At 35.1% G+C, this 17,292-nt stretch overlaps 1 protein-coding gene and 1 long non-coding RNA gene across 4 annotated transcripts; one reads left to right on the top strand and one right to left on the bottom strand.

Moving 5' to 3' along the window:
- Positions 1 to 2,225: 2,225 nt before the first annotated feature.
- LOC110861100 lies at positions 2,226 to 4,642 on the top strand. Its single transcript, XR_002549026.2, has 3 exons — positions 2,226 to 2,446; positions 2,520 to 4,440; positions 4,525 to 4,642. It is a non-coding gene; the product is annotated as an uncharacterized LOC110861100 (long non-coding RNA).
- An 8,193-nt stretch (positions 4,643 to 12,835) lies between these two features.
- Positions 12,836 to 15,911, bottom strand: LOC110861089 (LEAF RUST 10 DISEASE-RESISTANCE LOCUS RECEPTOR-LIKE PROTEIN KINASE-like 1.1). Of its 3 annotated transcripts, none has more exons than XM_035860910.1 (4): positions 14,839 to 15,911; positions 14,410 to 14,530; positions 14,179 to 14,298; positions 12,836 to 14,079 (listed from the first exon to the last, which is right to left on the bottom strand). In XM_035860910.1, exons 1-4 carry the CDS (start codon positions 15,352 to 15,354, stop codon positions 12,989 to 12,991), a joined length of 1,848 nt encoding a protein of 615 aa, XP_035716803.1. In that variant the 5' UTR covers positions 15,355 to 15,911; the 3' UTR covers positions 12,836 to 12,988. The 3 variants fall into 3 exon arrangements, with proteins under 3 accessions (XP_035716803.1, XP_021965893.2, XP_035716802.1); XM_022110201.2 differs by having other exon boundaries at positions 12,836 to 14,076; positions 14,179 to 14,337; XM_035860909.1 differs by having other exon boundaries at positions 14,179 to 14,337.
- Between the last annotated feature and the right edge of the window lie 1,381 nt (positions 15,912 to 17,292).

Here is a 17,292-nt window from a genome sequence, read left to right on the forward strand (position 1 = left end):
ATAATATAGGGCGGAGTGCAGGGACGATTTAGCAATAGAATGAATTGTAGTATTGGAACCAGAATCACCGAAATAGCAAGAAGCCTGATAAATTGTTCCATTCGCTTCGTTCGCGTAGAGCAAGGAGATGGACCAGCTCCTAAAGAATAGGAAAATATCAAACTATGTTATCCTAATTTTTATTTTTGGTGTGAAGGCTTAAAATCATATAGCTTCTAATTTTTCCTATGTGGGCGCAAATTTCAGTAATGTTTCTATTTGATAAGCGGATATCAAGAGTCTTGATTCAAGACGCAAAGATACGCTTCAGATTTTTTGGTGCATATTAATTTTAAATACATAACTTTGTACCCAAGAAAATAACATCAAGATTCTTAAGATTATCATAAAAACATTTATTTTGTACCAATTTTATTTGAATAAAACTTAAGCGTATTGAAGAGTTTTTTTCACCTATCAATTGCTTTTCTTGACGCAATGTTAATCTATTCGTCGCAATCTCATGCATTGTTACTTACCTCTCAAGTAAGTCTGTTGCTCGAACGATAAGATTGAGTTTATGATTTGCATATAAGTCGGATCGAGGTCAAGATTCCACCAGAGAACGACTTCACCCTTGTACAATGCAAAGAACGGGAAGCCTTGAAATTTTTGGAGAATTGTGAGTGGTCCGAGGCACAAATTGGTGAAAAGTGCGGTACAGTAAAGTAACGCGAGGAGACATTGGAATTGAAAGAAACGAATTTTAATGATTGAAGATACACGTGTCACTCGCGTTGAAGTGACGTCGAATGAGAAGGGGGTGCAGCACAAAAAATTTGAAATTTTCAAGTTAATTTTAAGAAGTTGGAGATAGTTTTCGGTGAACATTATGTCTTCCACCGAACTTGTCTTGTATAGTAGTTACTTTATCCAAAATGTACGGATAAATTGAACGGAAACCATGTTTGAGAGTTTGAGATATAAAGAAGTATACATAAAATATTAAGCTGTAAGTTGTTTATCTATTAAATATGTATATGTTTATACGCTTAGATATCTGGTATATGTAGTCACGCAAGCATTGATTTCTGGGTATTAAAATTGCTACCGCTTGGTGTTTAAGCTACTCCCGTGGGTAAAATTTTGCTATCGATACGGTAAAGCTATTATACTGAGCTATTTCTACAACTTATTACCTATCAATATCAATACCACTTTGGTATAGTCATACATATGTATATGAGTGCCGCCAGATACCATTTAAATACTGGATTTATGTATTAAAGTGTTTGTTTAGGATTATTAGAACGCGAAAAGAAGGCCAATGCCAATTGTTTGACTTTAAAACGTGTATAAATATTTGCATGTTTTCAAGGTGACTGTTTATGTATGTCACAGTAATCAAATAAAACATAATATGTAGCTAACCGTTAAAGCCACACATTCATCCATGCCTTTGTCATTCACATAAAACGTAGAAATAAATATGTAAAGTTTAGGAACAAGTGGGAGGACTTGATTATCTAGCAATGAATTAATCGGGCATCATTAAATCGTTTTACTATAGGGTCATACTTTCACATCTTAATTACACGTACATATGTAGTAAAATCAGATAGTGTACATAAAATTCATCTGAATTTTACTTCTCGGCATTGTCATAAAGCAGAGAAAAAATATTTTGCATCTAAAACTGTAAAAAAATACTTACGCAAAGCCTTACCTAAAGTATTAACATTATATATCTGAGACAAATAAGCTATCTTGAATATATAAAAAAAACAAGTAACTTGTATAGATCAACTTTTAGGAAAGTGTACGTATGAAATGCATAGGTAATAGGTATATAAGATCCGTAATTAAAGGTAGTAGGTATATGTTTACTGGATGATTCATTATGATTTGAGCCAATGTTCAGGTTTTTAAGCAGATCTCTGTATGAGTTGAAAACAAGTTTTTGTTACGAAAAGAGGTTTATTACCTAAGCGCATATGTACATACATATGTACGTCTGGACCTAATGTTTACAATGTCAACTTTTCATAAGTATGTGCATAAATACATACATACGTATGTATTTAGCTTGCGTAGACACCCAATAAACGAGTTAACTGAGAAACAGACTTAATTAATGTTATGTATGTTATGACGTATGTATGTTTTCACAGTAAAGAGGCACGTATGCATTGTTGATACTAGTTGCATTAAGCTCAGGATAAATATATGCAACAAAACAACAACAATAGCACCATGATTTTCATCCCTAGCTTTCTGACTCTGAAGTGCATGAGAAGTTGTGTACTTAAAAGTACGATTTTAATAAATTAGGATCAGTTTTCATTCATTTGTACGAGAGGCTTCAAGTGAATCATTTTCATGTAAATATATACATACATACATACATAAATTGTGGGTTAATGTACATTGTGTAAGTGGCGTAAATAGTTTGATTAACCTTTGACATGTAAGTTTTCCGAATTTTTCTTTAGGGTAGAATTGCTAAGACGCGGTTTTATAAATTGTCATTATTTTTGCAGATTCCAAAATTGAAAAATGGGGATTTCAGAGTGTACAAACCGCTTTTATTACTGGGTGGACGACACAATCGTGGTTATCAAACCGTTCACTGTGACAGTTTTAGTTATCTCGTGGTTCATCCTTTTATGGAAGTTGTCTCCCATGGCGTTTATCGTGGTTGGAATAGCGTTGCTAAATTTTACAATTACATTTGGTCTGCTAATTGTTGGTCTCTTGGACAAAGGCAGATATGGGTTTTAGAATTTAGTCGCGTTGATGTTTGTAGTACCATTGTTTTTTAATTTCTAAATATGCATATGTACATATTTACGTATATATGTATGTAAATGAATACATGTATGTATTAACGTATACGTTAATTTGAGGTCTGTTTAATTCCGAACTTAGGTACGTACATACTTGAAGGTTGGATGATCTCATTAGTTTGTTACTAAATATCACGTTTTTATGAATTAGTCATAATTATAATTCTTGTCAATAAAAGTACTTCTGTATGTACAACTTATGTTGCATTATGAGTGCTCTACAAATAAGTTAAGTATTTGATAAATTAAATAATTGTTATTCTTGTTTTGACGAAATTCTTTATACGGAAAACACGCATTTATATACACACCCAGGGAGAAATTTATTGTACTACATAGTATAACTATTTCAAGGTTATAAATATTGTTTCAAGACCGAAATTTGACTTTTCATTCATTTTATATAAGTCAAAAGCGATGAAGGTTGGAAATACATTTCTAGAATTTCTGATCTGATTTTTACAGAATTAAGTATGTACATATTCTATTCATTTATACAAAAACATGCGCTTCACGTAAATTTCCGCTAGAATGCGACCATCGTTTTTGGGTGAATGTCGGCCTCTTCACGTATGTACTTACCGCTATGCCATCTTATCTTGATTAGTTATTTGTTGATTATATTTCTCGGCTTATTATCGGTTGATTATATTTATATTTATATTACTCCAGTCCAACATATGTATGTTGCCAACAATTTTCTTTACGACCACATAAAGCTTGATTTAAATGTTTACAAAATGTATCAACTCGATTTTATCTAATGTCATCAAAATCTCAAGCAATTATCATTCTAGTACAATAATAAAGTAATCCACAGTTGTACAGAATACATTAAGTACTTAAGTATGGCAGAAGGTTAATTTGTAGTATTATTTATTATTATTATTATCTTTACATAATATTATTTTTCATGCCAAAGTTAATAGTAGCGCTGCTCATCAAAGTCACCATCAATTTTGTTTGCAGAGATCCATTTATCGCAAAGTTTGGGGTAGTACATGAAGTATGTCATGGATTTTATGGGGCAGTTTGAAAGTCCGAGAACATTTCCCAGGTGCTGCCCTTGTCCAAATTTGGTTATATACTCTCCATTCGCGTATGGGTTGAACTTTTATAGAAATAGAGAAACTACGCCACTGTCAGTCTCAAATTGCCTCACGTTATTCGAACGGGAGACTTTGAGACTTGCAGTGGTGTAGTTTCGCAGAATTCTCAATTTCTGTAAAAGTTCGCGTACTTTATCTTGGCGACAAAACGTGTGTCACAGTTTGATAACGAGCATTATGAACGGTCCACTACCGCAATTTATAAAATTGGAGGTCAACATTAAAACACCAGATGCATCGTGAAAAACAAAATTACTTTTTTTCAAAATGGTATAAAATCGTCTGCTTCTAGCATACTCAAATCACTACAAATTTCCATCTCCAATCAGAGCAAACATGAACAGAGGATTTTTATCAGTTGTTTTGGCAATTTGTGTGCTGTCATCTGTGGCAGCCACACCTACTCTGGTTGAAATTTGCGGCGATGTGTCAGACTACGCTGACCCGCAAGACTACTTCGCATGCGCAGATAAGTATTGCCTGGATTACGGGGTGGTTGGGGACGAGTAAGTCAAAGAAGCATACACAAATATATCATTGTATTTTTTAGAGAAATTGAACTAAATAACCATCCTTTCAATTTTTAACAGCGGAGAATGCATCTCCACCTCAACTTGAAACGTAAAAATTTGCCACGTTGAGCAGCTAAACACTGATAATAAATACATAAATTCAAGCACAATAAACTAATTACGAATGTTCTATTCATTTTATTTGATACATATGTACACACATATATATGCCAATAAGATAGCCACACCCACAACTCTCAAATAATTCTAGTTATGCAGAAATCAATAATTTTATTCATGAAACGTCTATAGCATCTTGAGGATTAACGTGTCAACAATAATTATGTAAGGATGTACATACACTTGGCAAATATATAAATAATTAATTTTTCCTTCCGCGTCAACTGTTTGCAAAAAAATAGGTAACTAAACGACACTGTGGTGAAAGGCACGCAGTAGCCCATTCAAAAATTGCCACTTATCAGGATCAGATTCACGGTGGCATCCGCACAGAAATTTTGCTCATTGAACAGGGTCCCTCGGTCGATATGGTTCGAGCCAAACCTGACCTTCATTGCCCCGCAGGCAGCAAGAAGTCTGTCGGCGAGACGTTTATTTCTTCGAATCTGTGCCAATTTTACCTCCATTGATCGAAGTACACGCTCAGATTCCGTATTAACCCAGGCAGATATAGAGAAGATGAGTACAGCGCAAATTATGGAATCCACGCAGAGAATGGGATACATTAGGAAGCCAGGCATCGGGATTTCCGAGTGCAGTTTGATGCTCACGTACTACGTCATGATTTGAACCGAAGGTAGAAATATGATCATCGCCGGTACCATTCGATACTGAAGAATTGTATTCATTGTTTTTTTCAAGGTGAAAATTGTTCTGTAGAATTGGATGCCATGGCAGATTTCTTGTTGAACTTGGCATTTTGATATTTTCCTGTAAATTAATCATTTTTCATAATGCATTAATCTTCACGTAAATACATAAATCCTGAGCAAATGTTTCTATATAATTTCTTATATCTCAATAAGTTTGAATTCTGACAGCAAAATAAATTTCTATACGGATAAGAAAAATAAACAAATTTTGCCAGATAACCTTTTAGAATTTTTAGGGCTTGATTTTTTTACATGAACAATGGATGATTGAGGCATAACCTAATGAACAAAGGCTAACGTTCTTACCCCCTTAACATCTTCAAATACGTAATTAGGCATTCAATTGGTGCAAAGAATGCAAAACAGCAAGATGACGAGGCCGCCACTGAGATGTATAAAGCCATCCATGATTCAAATGCAGCGACGCCCAGCTGTAACAGCTTCAATGTGTCAATCTTTACGTCACATTCGGAAAACATGGACATAATGTAGGGTGGAGTGCAGGGACGATTTTGTAAAAGAAGAAATTGTAATATTGGAACCAGAAACCCCGTGATGGCAAGTACCTCGATAAATTGTTCCATTCTTTTCGTTCGGGTTGAGCAAGGAGTTGGACCAACTTCTAAAGAAAATAAACTACACATGTACAACATATAAATATTTGCATAAACAACTATATTATTTTTTTGCCAGTGGCGAACCCTGAAAATCATGCGCAGTTTCTATTTTTTTCTAAATCGGTAAAAATTTAAATTGTTAGATAAGTGGATATCAAATCCTAGCTAAAACCAAGGACATAATATAATTTGTCGAAATACCATTCTTACCTCTCAAGTATGATCGTTGTTCCAACGATAAGATAGAGTTTATGATCTGCATATAGGTCGGATCGAGATCAAGATTCCACCAGAGAACGACTTCACCCATGTACAACGCAAAGAACGGGAAACCTTGAAGTTTTTGGAGAATTGTGAGTGGTCCGAGGCACAAATTGGTGAATAGGGCGGTGCAGTAAAGTAGCGCAAGGAGACATTGAAATTTATAGAAACGAATTTTACGGACTGAAGATAAACGCACAACTCGTTTCTTCGTGACGTCGAATGAGAAGGGGGTGCAGCATAGAAAATTGGAAATTTTCAAATTAATTTCAAGAAGCCAAAGATAGTTTACTGTGAACATGATGTCTTCCACCGACCTTCTCTTGCATTGAGGTAATCTTATCCAAAAGATACGGATAAATTGAGCGGAAACCATGTTTTAGACTCTATAAGATATAAATAATTACGCAGCCATAAAATATTAAATTGTGAGTTGTTTATCTAATAATGAGGCCAGTTGTAAACAAACTGGTAAAATGGTTTCTCAAATGCTGATGTTTCATAGTTTGATATTTATGTTGGCTGTCGATTACAACCTTTTGCATACATGGTTTACCATTAATGAACTTGAGAAGATTAATTTAAACGAAAATATCATTTGAGAAAAACATATTCATTCATTTATACCTACATATATACAGATATTTACATACATATATGTAAATACGTGCATGTCCAGAAAGCGAAGGCCAATGTCAAGTATTTGACTTTAAAACGTGCCCAAATATTTGCATTTCACGTTTTCGAAGAATAATAATAACTATAGATTTTATGTATCTAATTATAATCAATCGCATAATATGTACATTATCATATACAGTATATATCTGTAGATACATGACGCCACACATACATAGATTTGAAGAGGATCAAGTTTATTAGCCACGAATCAATCGGGTTTGCATGTATTATATACATACATATGTATACCGGTACAACTAAGGTACTTTTTGCATACACTAAATGTCCCTTTAAAATCAGGTATACAAACAAAAGCCCCCTTTAAGTTTGCAAACTTAAAGCTCACCCTCCGTAATAAAATAAATCCATTTACCCATTTCAAATGGGTAAGTATTTAGATGAAAACTCGAACTGGAATTTTTTTTGAAACCTTATGTACATATTTATGCTAACCGTTGTAACGTTAGAAGTATCTCTCTCTATGAGCACGCTTGTGGAAACTGCATTTTCATTTTTTGCATCAATACTGCTACACAATCGAAATGGTACTGCCAACCGACAGCTTTTAAATGAAACCTATCTTTCCGATTCTGTATTGTTGCTGAACTTTCTTGGAAGGGAGTTTTCTTAGGTTTCTGAATTTTCTGCAGATTCTCAATTTACTACATTCTTAACTTAAATTTAAAAAAAAACTATTAATTATCAAACATAAACTATGTGCCCATTTATTTCAACAAACTTGCCGTACTCAATTTGGCATTGCCACTTATCAGAATCAGATCCACGGTGGAGTCAGAAATTTTGTTGATTAAACAGGGTCCCTCGGTCGATATGGTTCGAGCCAAACCTGACCTTCATTGTCCCACAGGCAGCAAGAAGTCTCTTGGCGGGACGTTTATTTCCACGAGTTTGGGCCAGTTTTATCTTCATTGATCGCAGGACGCTCAGATTCCGTGTTGACCCCGGCCGATATGGAGAAGATGAGGACACTGCAGATAACGCAATCCATCCAGAGAATGGGATACACTAGAAATCCAGGCATCGGGATTTCCGAGTGGAGTTTGATACTCACGTACTGCGTCATGATTTGAATCGCAGGGGGAAATATAATCATCGCCGGGACCATGCGATATTGAAGAATTTTGTTCATTGTTTTTTCCAAGGTGAAAATTGCTCTGTACAATTGGATGCTATCACAGATTTCTTGAGGGGTGTGGGATTTTAATATTTTCCTGTAAATTATGTCATAGATTTGTAAAATTCGTAGTTCAGATTTGATACCGAACTAAATACTTGAACCCAATAATAACGTTCTAAAGAACTTGGGAGACTTACCCCTTTAATATTTCCAAGTACGTGAGTAGACATTCAATTGGTGCAAAAAATGCGAAATTGCTAGATTGTGTGGCCCCCACCGTGATGTACAAGGCCATCCATGTTTCGATTACAGCTACGGCCAGGTGGAACGGTTTAAATGTTATATTATTTCCGTCGCATTCGGAAAACATGGACATAATGTAGGGTGGAGTACAAGGGCGATTTTGCAAGAGAACTAATTGTAGTGTTGGAACCAGAACCATTGAAATGGCAAGAAGCCTGATAAATTGTTCCATTCTTTTCGTTCGAGTGGCGCAATGACTTGGACCAGCTCCTAAAGAAAACGAAAATATCAAACTATGTATTTATTCAGCGTCTATGCAGCTGCGAAATAAACTATCATATTTTATTCTATATGAAATTTATCGAAGAATTAGAATATTTTGACTGTTTTACAAAATCTAAAATGTTGAGAATGGAATTTGAACCCGATAACATTCGAATGAAATAAATCTCATCTGAACCCATCATGAAACTCTAGTATACATAAATACACACATTGTACGTGTCAGACTTGCATTGAATCAAGATTTTAACAACTGGCATGCATGAAACAATTATGCAGCTCGTAACCATTTTTCGTTTTCAGTAAAACTTGACGTTTTTGAAGAGTTTTATTTTGCTTGGCTTTCGGCAAATTAATTATGTACTTAAATTCGTCGTACCATAAATACATATATTCTTACCTCTCAACTTAGTTTGTTCTAGAGATAAGAATGGGTTTATGATCTGCATATAGGTCGGATCAAGATCAAAGTTCCACCAGAGAACAACTTCACCCGTGTACAAGGCAAATAACGGGAAACCTTGAAATTTTTGGAGAATTGTGAGAGGTCCGAAGCATAAATTGGTTAAAAGTGTGATACAGTACAGTAGTGCAATGAGACATTGGAATTTAAAGAAACGAATTTTACGGACTGAAGATACACGTGTAACTCGTTTCTTAATAACGTCGAATGAGAAGGGGGTGCAGCATAGAAAATTGGACATTTTCAAGTTAATTTCAAGAAGTCGGAGGTAATTTTCTGTGAACATGATGTCTTCCACAGAACCTGTCTTCTATTGAGGTTATCTTATGCAAAAGGTAAGAATAAATCGATCGGAGGACACGAAACATAAATTTGAGGTGCAGGAAATCGGTATGTAATGTTAAGCTGTAAATTGTTTGTCAAACAATGAGGCCAATTAGAAAATATTTTCTCAAATACCTGTTTTATTACGAAATTCTATACGAAGTTGATGTTGGATGACGACTTAATTCCTTTACATTTCCGATTCACTTGATCAGAGAGGAGAGGACTGAATTTTAAGGTAAATAATATTTATGAAAATCATATATTTGTTAATTGTATATACACACGTGCATACATACATATGTGTCTATAGGAAGCCAAGCTCAATCGCAAATGTTTGACTTTAAAACGTGTCTAAATATTTGCACGTTTTTCGAGAAAGACAATAAATTGGTATGTATAAACGAAACAATGTATAGAGATTATATATGTCAAAGTAATTGCAAAAATCATAATAACCGTATTAAAGTCACACATTTATCCGTGCCTCTGTTATGCACATATGTACACACATAGCATAAAGCGTAAAAACACCTTAGAATAAAGTTTTGGTAGAAGTGAATGGATTTGATTATGAATGAATCCGTCGGGTTGATATGATGTTGACAATGTCAACTTGACACATTATGTCAAGTTGACATTATCAACCCGATGTTACATAATTACATATTATGTAATTATGTACATACACACGAAAATCATGTTGTTCACTATCATATATGTACATACATTCTACGAAACAAGTGTTTAAACCTTGATGTAAATATGTAGATACTTAATTATATATGCATACATAACACCGAACAGTATATCTGTCATCTGTATATGTATGTGTGTATAGCTCTATATAATTCATATGTAGCTTAACGTCTTACATACCTAGATACCTATGTATGTGCATATGTACTTATGAATTTTTGTTTAAGCAAATTGGTAAAGAAAAACCAGCGTTTGTACAAAAAATAGTTAAATACAATTTGGATGCACAAAATGCATACGTGCAGATATGTATGTAATCGCGGAGCAATGAGAATGCACAAAGAAACTGCATCTACAAACTTGCCTGACATCATTTAAATAAATAATGTAGACGTACACATTTAAGTTGTGCTAGGTAAGTCATAATCCTTGATAAATTTTAAACCACCCAAACGTCAAAACACTAAATTGTTGTTTAATAAGGAAAAACGTTCACGCCTTAATTACACGCAGTTAAACTCAAGTCAGGCTATGCAAATCCCGAATGCATTTATCGTCTATGCATTATCATAAGCAAAGAAGAATGAAAAATACTTACGCTAAGACTTAGATAAGTACAAATTTATAAATTTATTACCTAAGGCTTTGAGCAAGTATTGTTTCTTAGATTTGGACACAAAATCTGAAACAAACAAGCTGCATTGGATCAAAAATACAATTTTTATGGACCAACTTTAACGAAAGTGAGTGGAATAATTTGAGGTTCCGAGTGGATCAATGTTAAGGTTGAAGGTTTTTAAGCAGATTTCTGAGTTGAAAACAAGATTCGAACGAGTTGAAGTTGATCATTATGTCTGGAATCCAGAATCTGGATGTACACATTTACACATTTACACATTTACACATTTACACAACATAATGTGCATGGACATAAATATATACATAAATGCAGCCATATGTATGTACAAGGTTTGCGTATTTAGAAACCTTAAGAAAGGAGCTTGTTAAGAGACAGGCCGAATTAATGCAATGTTATGACTCGTTTTTTCTCAATCAAGAACACGTCGATGGTACATGTCTACATATTATGCACATTGTTGAGACTTGTTGGGTTTCCTCAGGTACTACGAAAGCTAAGGAACAACATGATTTTCATTTCTAGTCTGCTAAATGTTATATAAGTTGTGTACTAAAATTAAGATTTTAGTATTGAGATCACTTTTCATTCATTTGTACTGGAGGCTCTAAGGAGGGGAGCTTGCGAGGTTGATAATAACACATCTTGGTGCCCTTTGGATATGTGGTAGGGACCCATGAGTGTACTAAAACCCTGAAGTAGTTTGACTCCATGGCCACATTTGCGCCCGCCACACCCACTCAAAAATGTCCAAAAAACGCTTTCACCCCAGTTTTCACTCACTCAAATCCACGCCAAAAATCCAATTTTACTCGGATTTTGAAATTTCTTTCACCATTATACTCCCAGATAGTTGCTTTCTTCAATCCAATATCAAACTCAATTTTTTCGAAATTTTTAGTATTTTTAAAATTTAAAATTCTGAATGAGCATTGTTGTAGTCATCAACAAAACAAATTATGTTTGCGAAATAATCATCAATAAAATTGAGTTTGATATTGGATTGAAGAAAGCAACTATCTGGGAGTATAATGGTGAAAGAAATTTCAAAATCCGAGTAAAATTGGATTTTTGACGTGGATTTGAGTGAGTGAAAACTCGAGTGAAAGCGTTTTTTGGGCATTTTTGAGTGGGTGTGGCGGGCGCAAATGTGGCCATGGAGTCAAACTACTTCAGGGTTTTAGTACACTCATGGGTCCCTACCACATATCCAAAGGGCACCAATATCTGTTATTATCAACCTCGCAAGCTCCCCTCCTAAGCGGATGAGGTGTGTGCAGACTGAGATAAATGGTGCAACTATTTTAGTTGAATTTTGACACGTAAGTTTTTCGAATTTGTATAAATTCTGAAAATTCTGAGATTGTAATTTTATATAAATTGTCATCCTTTTTGCAGCTCGTGGTATCCTCCAAAATTGAAAAATGGGGCTTTCCGACTGTGCAAATTACTTCTTTTACTGGGTGGAAGATAGAATTTTGATTATTAAGCCGTTCACGGTGATAGTCTTGGTGATCTCGTGGTTCATCGCTTTATGGAAGTTGTCTCCCATGGTGTTCACCGTGGTTGAAATAGCCTTGCTGAATTTTGCAGTTACCGTGGGTTACTTAATTGTTAGGCTTTCCAACGGCAGACTTGGGTTTTAAGATTTTAATCGAGGTGATGTTTTTGCAAATATATGTATGGAATTATTTGTATAATTTTTATGCATACACATAAATATTTAGACATACTTGCATAAGTTAATTACGGTCCGTTTGATTCTCAAGTTATAAATATATGTATATGAAATTTAGATGATCTCACTTGGTTTTTGTAAAATATCACATTTCCAGTAATTATATAATCATAATTTTAGTTTTTGTAAATAAAATCATAACTATATTTGCATTGCGAGTGAGTCACAACTCCAATTTACATACGTGATCACGTGTGCACAAATATTAAATATTTTTTTTTGTATTCTTGTATTTATCATGAAGTTCTTCATACTAAAAGCTCGATGTATTTACACACATACAGATCCAAGAAGAAATGCATTGTGCTAAAATGCTGTAGATTTATAAGTAAGTATTGTTTCGAGACCTAAATTTAGCCTTTCATTCATTTAAAGTCAAGACTCTTGACTCAAGAGCACAGATGGAGGTTGAGAATAAATTTCCAGATTTTATTATGATTTTTTACAGAATTACCTATACATTTATACATAAATATGTGCATACCTTAGTATTTCTATGTATTTATTATTTTTTTTACATATTATATTTATGTTGTTACGCGCATGCATTGTACATCACTAAATTATTATACTGACTTGAATGTGTCATTTGCATTGAAACATTTCAACAAATTGCACAACTTATCGGAACATATGCGACTCTCCGGATCTGCAATTAGCAACTGATCCACAATCTTTACCACTTTCTTAAACTTTCCCCTGCAACAATTATTCAAATACTTACGTCGCTCAATTCCACTAAAATTTCGTAAATGTACAAAAACTGCAGATCTATCCAAATCCCGGCTTAAAATTTCGACCCAAACTAACCCCAAACTGTACAAATCCGTCTTATCCGTATACCTTAATCGCTCCCTCATTTCCGGACTTTGATAAAGATATGTCCCCGCCGCCCCTACGTTTCCTTCGTCTCTGCTCATCACTGCTAAACCAAAGTCCCCAATTTTCCACGTCAACTTTCCCGAAGACGATTCTACCTTAAAAAATATATTTCCTGGTTTAATATCTCGATGAATGTAACCTTTCGAATGCACGTAGAGGAGTCCAGTCGCAACCTGTTGAACAATACTAATTTCATCCCCACCTTGTTCAGGGTATGCTTGCAAATAATGTTTTAAAGTGGAGTGACATAGCTCCATCCGGATGAAGATGTGACTCAAGGGCGAATTTTGGGTGGATGTCGCGGAATTATTGGAATCCTCGATCAACTCGTGAATATACTCTTCTAATCGAGACTTTGTTAAGACGAGTTGACTGCAATCTTCCGCTTCTGCCCAGCATCCATAGTAACGAACTACATGATCGGATGAGAGTTGGTCCATGATTTGCATCTCGTTGAGAAGAAGGTTCATGGAATTTTGAAGGCTGATGGTTCCGGGGAATGTAGTAGACGATGTAGCGGATGATGTGTTTGAAGGACCACTGCAACTCCGCAGCGTTTTTGCCATGTCGACACATTTGATAGCATATCTGGTCGGGGGAACAATTGCGGCTTGATCCTCAACTTGGTACACTTTTCCGAAAAATCCTTCCCCCAAGAGGGAAATGCAGGTTAGAGAAGGGTTACTTTGCCAGGGAGGTGTTAAATGAATTATTGGGTGAGGTGGGGGGAGGAGGTGTTGAACTACTGCAGGGATTGGTTGAAGTGGAATATCTACTACCGTTTGAGCATGCAATAGAAAAATTGAGTACAAATTAACTGAATATTTACATATATGTACATGTATTTACATAGGTGTTAAAATACACGGACTACCTGATGGTGACTTAATTGACCTATTATTCCTTTTCTTTTTTCGTATAAGGTAGACTGCCATGCAAATTCCGATCATAATAAAAACTACAATGGCAATGAGCACCAAAGTTAGGACACTGCCTGTGGTAAGGTATAATGAACCGGGGTCAAGTTTCTCCCCTACAGTAATATAAGATGCATTGAAATTACAAGATTTTGTAACACATTAAGGTGTCAGAGTTGCGTTTTTACCATTGTTTTTGACATCTGTCAAGGCACAGTTTGATATATTGCTTATTGGAATGCATTTTCCATCTCGCTCGCAGTACGTTCCATTCGTCGAACAGTTAGTGCTGGGTATCGTAGATATTTCCTATTTGTTCCAAAATCTTTAAGAGCTACATACATACGATCATTTATTTTATATAATGGGGGCCCTCAGAAACACAAAAAATCGTCACTGCAGATTTCGCGTAGTTTTTCGCTTATCGGTAGCATAGCAGAAATTATGAAAATTGCAAAATTTTGTTCCGACTGAAGCTAACCGACCTTAACCCAACTTCTGAATTGAGTTTCTGCTCACTTGCCCCAGAACTCGCTTATCAGGAAGGAAGCAAAAAACTAAGCGAAATTCTAAGCCATGATTTCTTCGTGTGTGTGAAGTTATCTTTTCATACGTACTGGTGTGGCTGATATTTGCTCCTTCTCAGTAGTCAGCTTTGAAGGACTGATTACAATTTCCGGGATTTCTTCCCTAGTTTGAGGGTAAATTGTTTTCGACGTACAATTACTTTCGTCCGCACCATCTCCACAATCATTTTCTCCGTCACATATCGCGCCACTTTTAATACACTTTTTATCGCTACATACAAACCCACTGGAAACACAGTTGTTCTCACAAATGCTAACGGACGACATTCGATCATCCCAAGTCCGTATTCCATCGCTCATTTTTAGAGAACTAAGATTATCATGGTGCCAAGTTTCGGGCCCAACCTCCGTCCAGTCACCTTCACAATTTAAATTCTCCCAAATAATTATACAGTTTTCGAACGTATTTATTGAAGAAACTCGATCCTCGTAAAAGTACAGATTGCTGCATTTCTGTATAATAAACGTTTCACAAGCCCCACTCGACCCACCCTCTGTATCGCAGTCAAAGAATTTGTCTTCGTACAGGGTGAAATGGACCCGCATTGTGACTCACGATTTATGAGTCAGATTCGATGGTTATCAGAATTGGGCAAAATATGTATTTTGAGCCCTGTTGTTCCCAGGATTTGGATTTCCAGGGCTGTTACACCCACAAAAAGATGAGAACCTCGATCGAGAATGCATTATTTATGCGAAAATATGTATGAACATATGTACATACATACGTATAGGTTTTTTGAAGAATTTAACTTCTTATTGATACACGTACATATCTATGTATGCGCATTCTTTGTATGTACGTATGTTTTTGATAACTGGTACTAAATCATTACTGAGGGGAGTCAGATATGACTCTCTACCGGCATCGTAATAACGAGCACAACGGTTTATGTAGTTATGGTGATAATGAAATGTTTACCACTTTGAAACAAATAACTACAACCAATCTGGTATATAGGAAATTGCTACCAAATCAATACCAGTACATATTTACACATATGTACATATGTAAGTCGGATTTTTGCAGATTTTTTTACAGTATATGTATGTACTTACAATGTGTATTAGTTTACGACGAATAAACCAGGACTGGTCATCTCTGAATTAATTTCGTCTGGAAATACATACCTATTTATCGAATTCACTTACATATACACAAAGCGAAAATGCAACATACATACACTACTACACATATTGGTAGGAGCGAGCTTAAGGGTAGTGACCGAATGCAGATAATACCACGAGCGATAAGGAAAGCGATCTTATCACAATATTATTATTGTATGATTCTGCTGTACTTATGTACAGGTGAAAGGTATGTATGTGCATACGTACATATATATAAATATGCATCTACATATTACACGCAAACCTTTTAACCTTTTAAGTTTAAGTCTAAACACACTCACATCAATAATAAAAATTCAGATACCGATAAATTTACATAACAAACTCGATAATATGTGTTTCATTCATGCGTCCTCATCCTTAAACTGAGGGAGAAGAAAAATGTTAAAAAGTTCGACCCGGTCACGAAATCGGAATCGACTTGTTACATATGCAAATACCAAGAAATAATTTCAAATTGCAAAAACTGTTATAAAAAAGTGTTTAGAACTTTGACAAAGATTTTGATGAATTATATACGAAAACGTCACGTTGAAACGTAATCATGGCACAATGGTTTCAAATGGGATTTTCATTCTCAAAAATAAAATTTTGAGAACTTCCAACTTTTTTTGCATATTTCGAACGAGTGAGGCACAAGGAGTATTGGAAAAATAGTTTCATACTGCCACACCCCCAGGGGGAGGAGTTTTTCCTCCAGCCCCCCCTGTACGAGTTGGGTGAAAACTGATGACGGCGTTGTATTCTGCATCATTTTTTATGACGAAAATGAAGATACACTTTTTTCGAAATTCCGTATAGTTTCGGAGATATCGGGGTGCAAAGTTTCCCCGCATATGACCTTTAGGGCCATTTTTGACCTTGTTGCGACGCACTTGGAAGTTAGCTGAGTATGTCATCTGATGCTACTTATCGTAGACTACAAGGATCAAAAAGAAAATCGCTGCGAGCTATTCAAGTTTCGAAAATATAGGCTTGAGAAAATTGAGACAATGTTGTGCGAAATCTAGCACAAAAAATAGCCGAATTCTCGAAAACTTCTAAAATACTAATTAATTTTGATAGAATATGTTTTATAAAGTCAAGATATAATTTTTTAAATTATTCGGGACAGCTTTTGACATAAAAACCCGAAAAAACCCGAATTTCGGATTTTTCGGATTTGCAATTTTTTCCGGGTTTTTACGTCAAAAGCTGTCCCGAATAATTTTAAAAATTATATCTTGACGTTATAAAACGTATTCTCTCAAAATTAATTAGTATTTTAGAAGTTTTCGAGAATTCGGCTATTTTTTGTGCTAGATTTCGCACAACATTGTCTCCATTTTCCCAAGCCTATATTTTCGAAACCTG

The sequence above is a fragment of the Folsomia candida genome, unplaced genomic scaffold (genome assembly GCF_002217175.1).
Source record: "Folsomia candida strain VU population unplaced genomic scaffold, ASM221717v1 Fcan01_Sc037, whole genome shotgun sequence".
Lineage (NCBI taxonomy): Eukaryota > Metazoa > Arthropoda > Collembola > Entomobryomorpha > Isotomidae > Folsomia > Folsomia candida.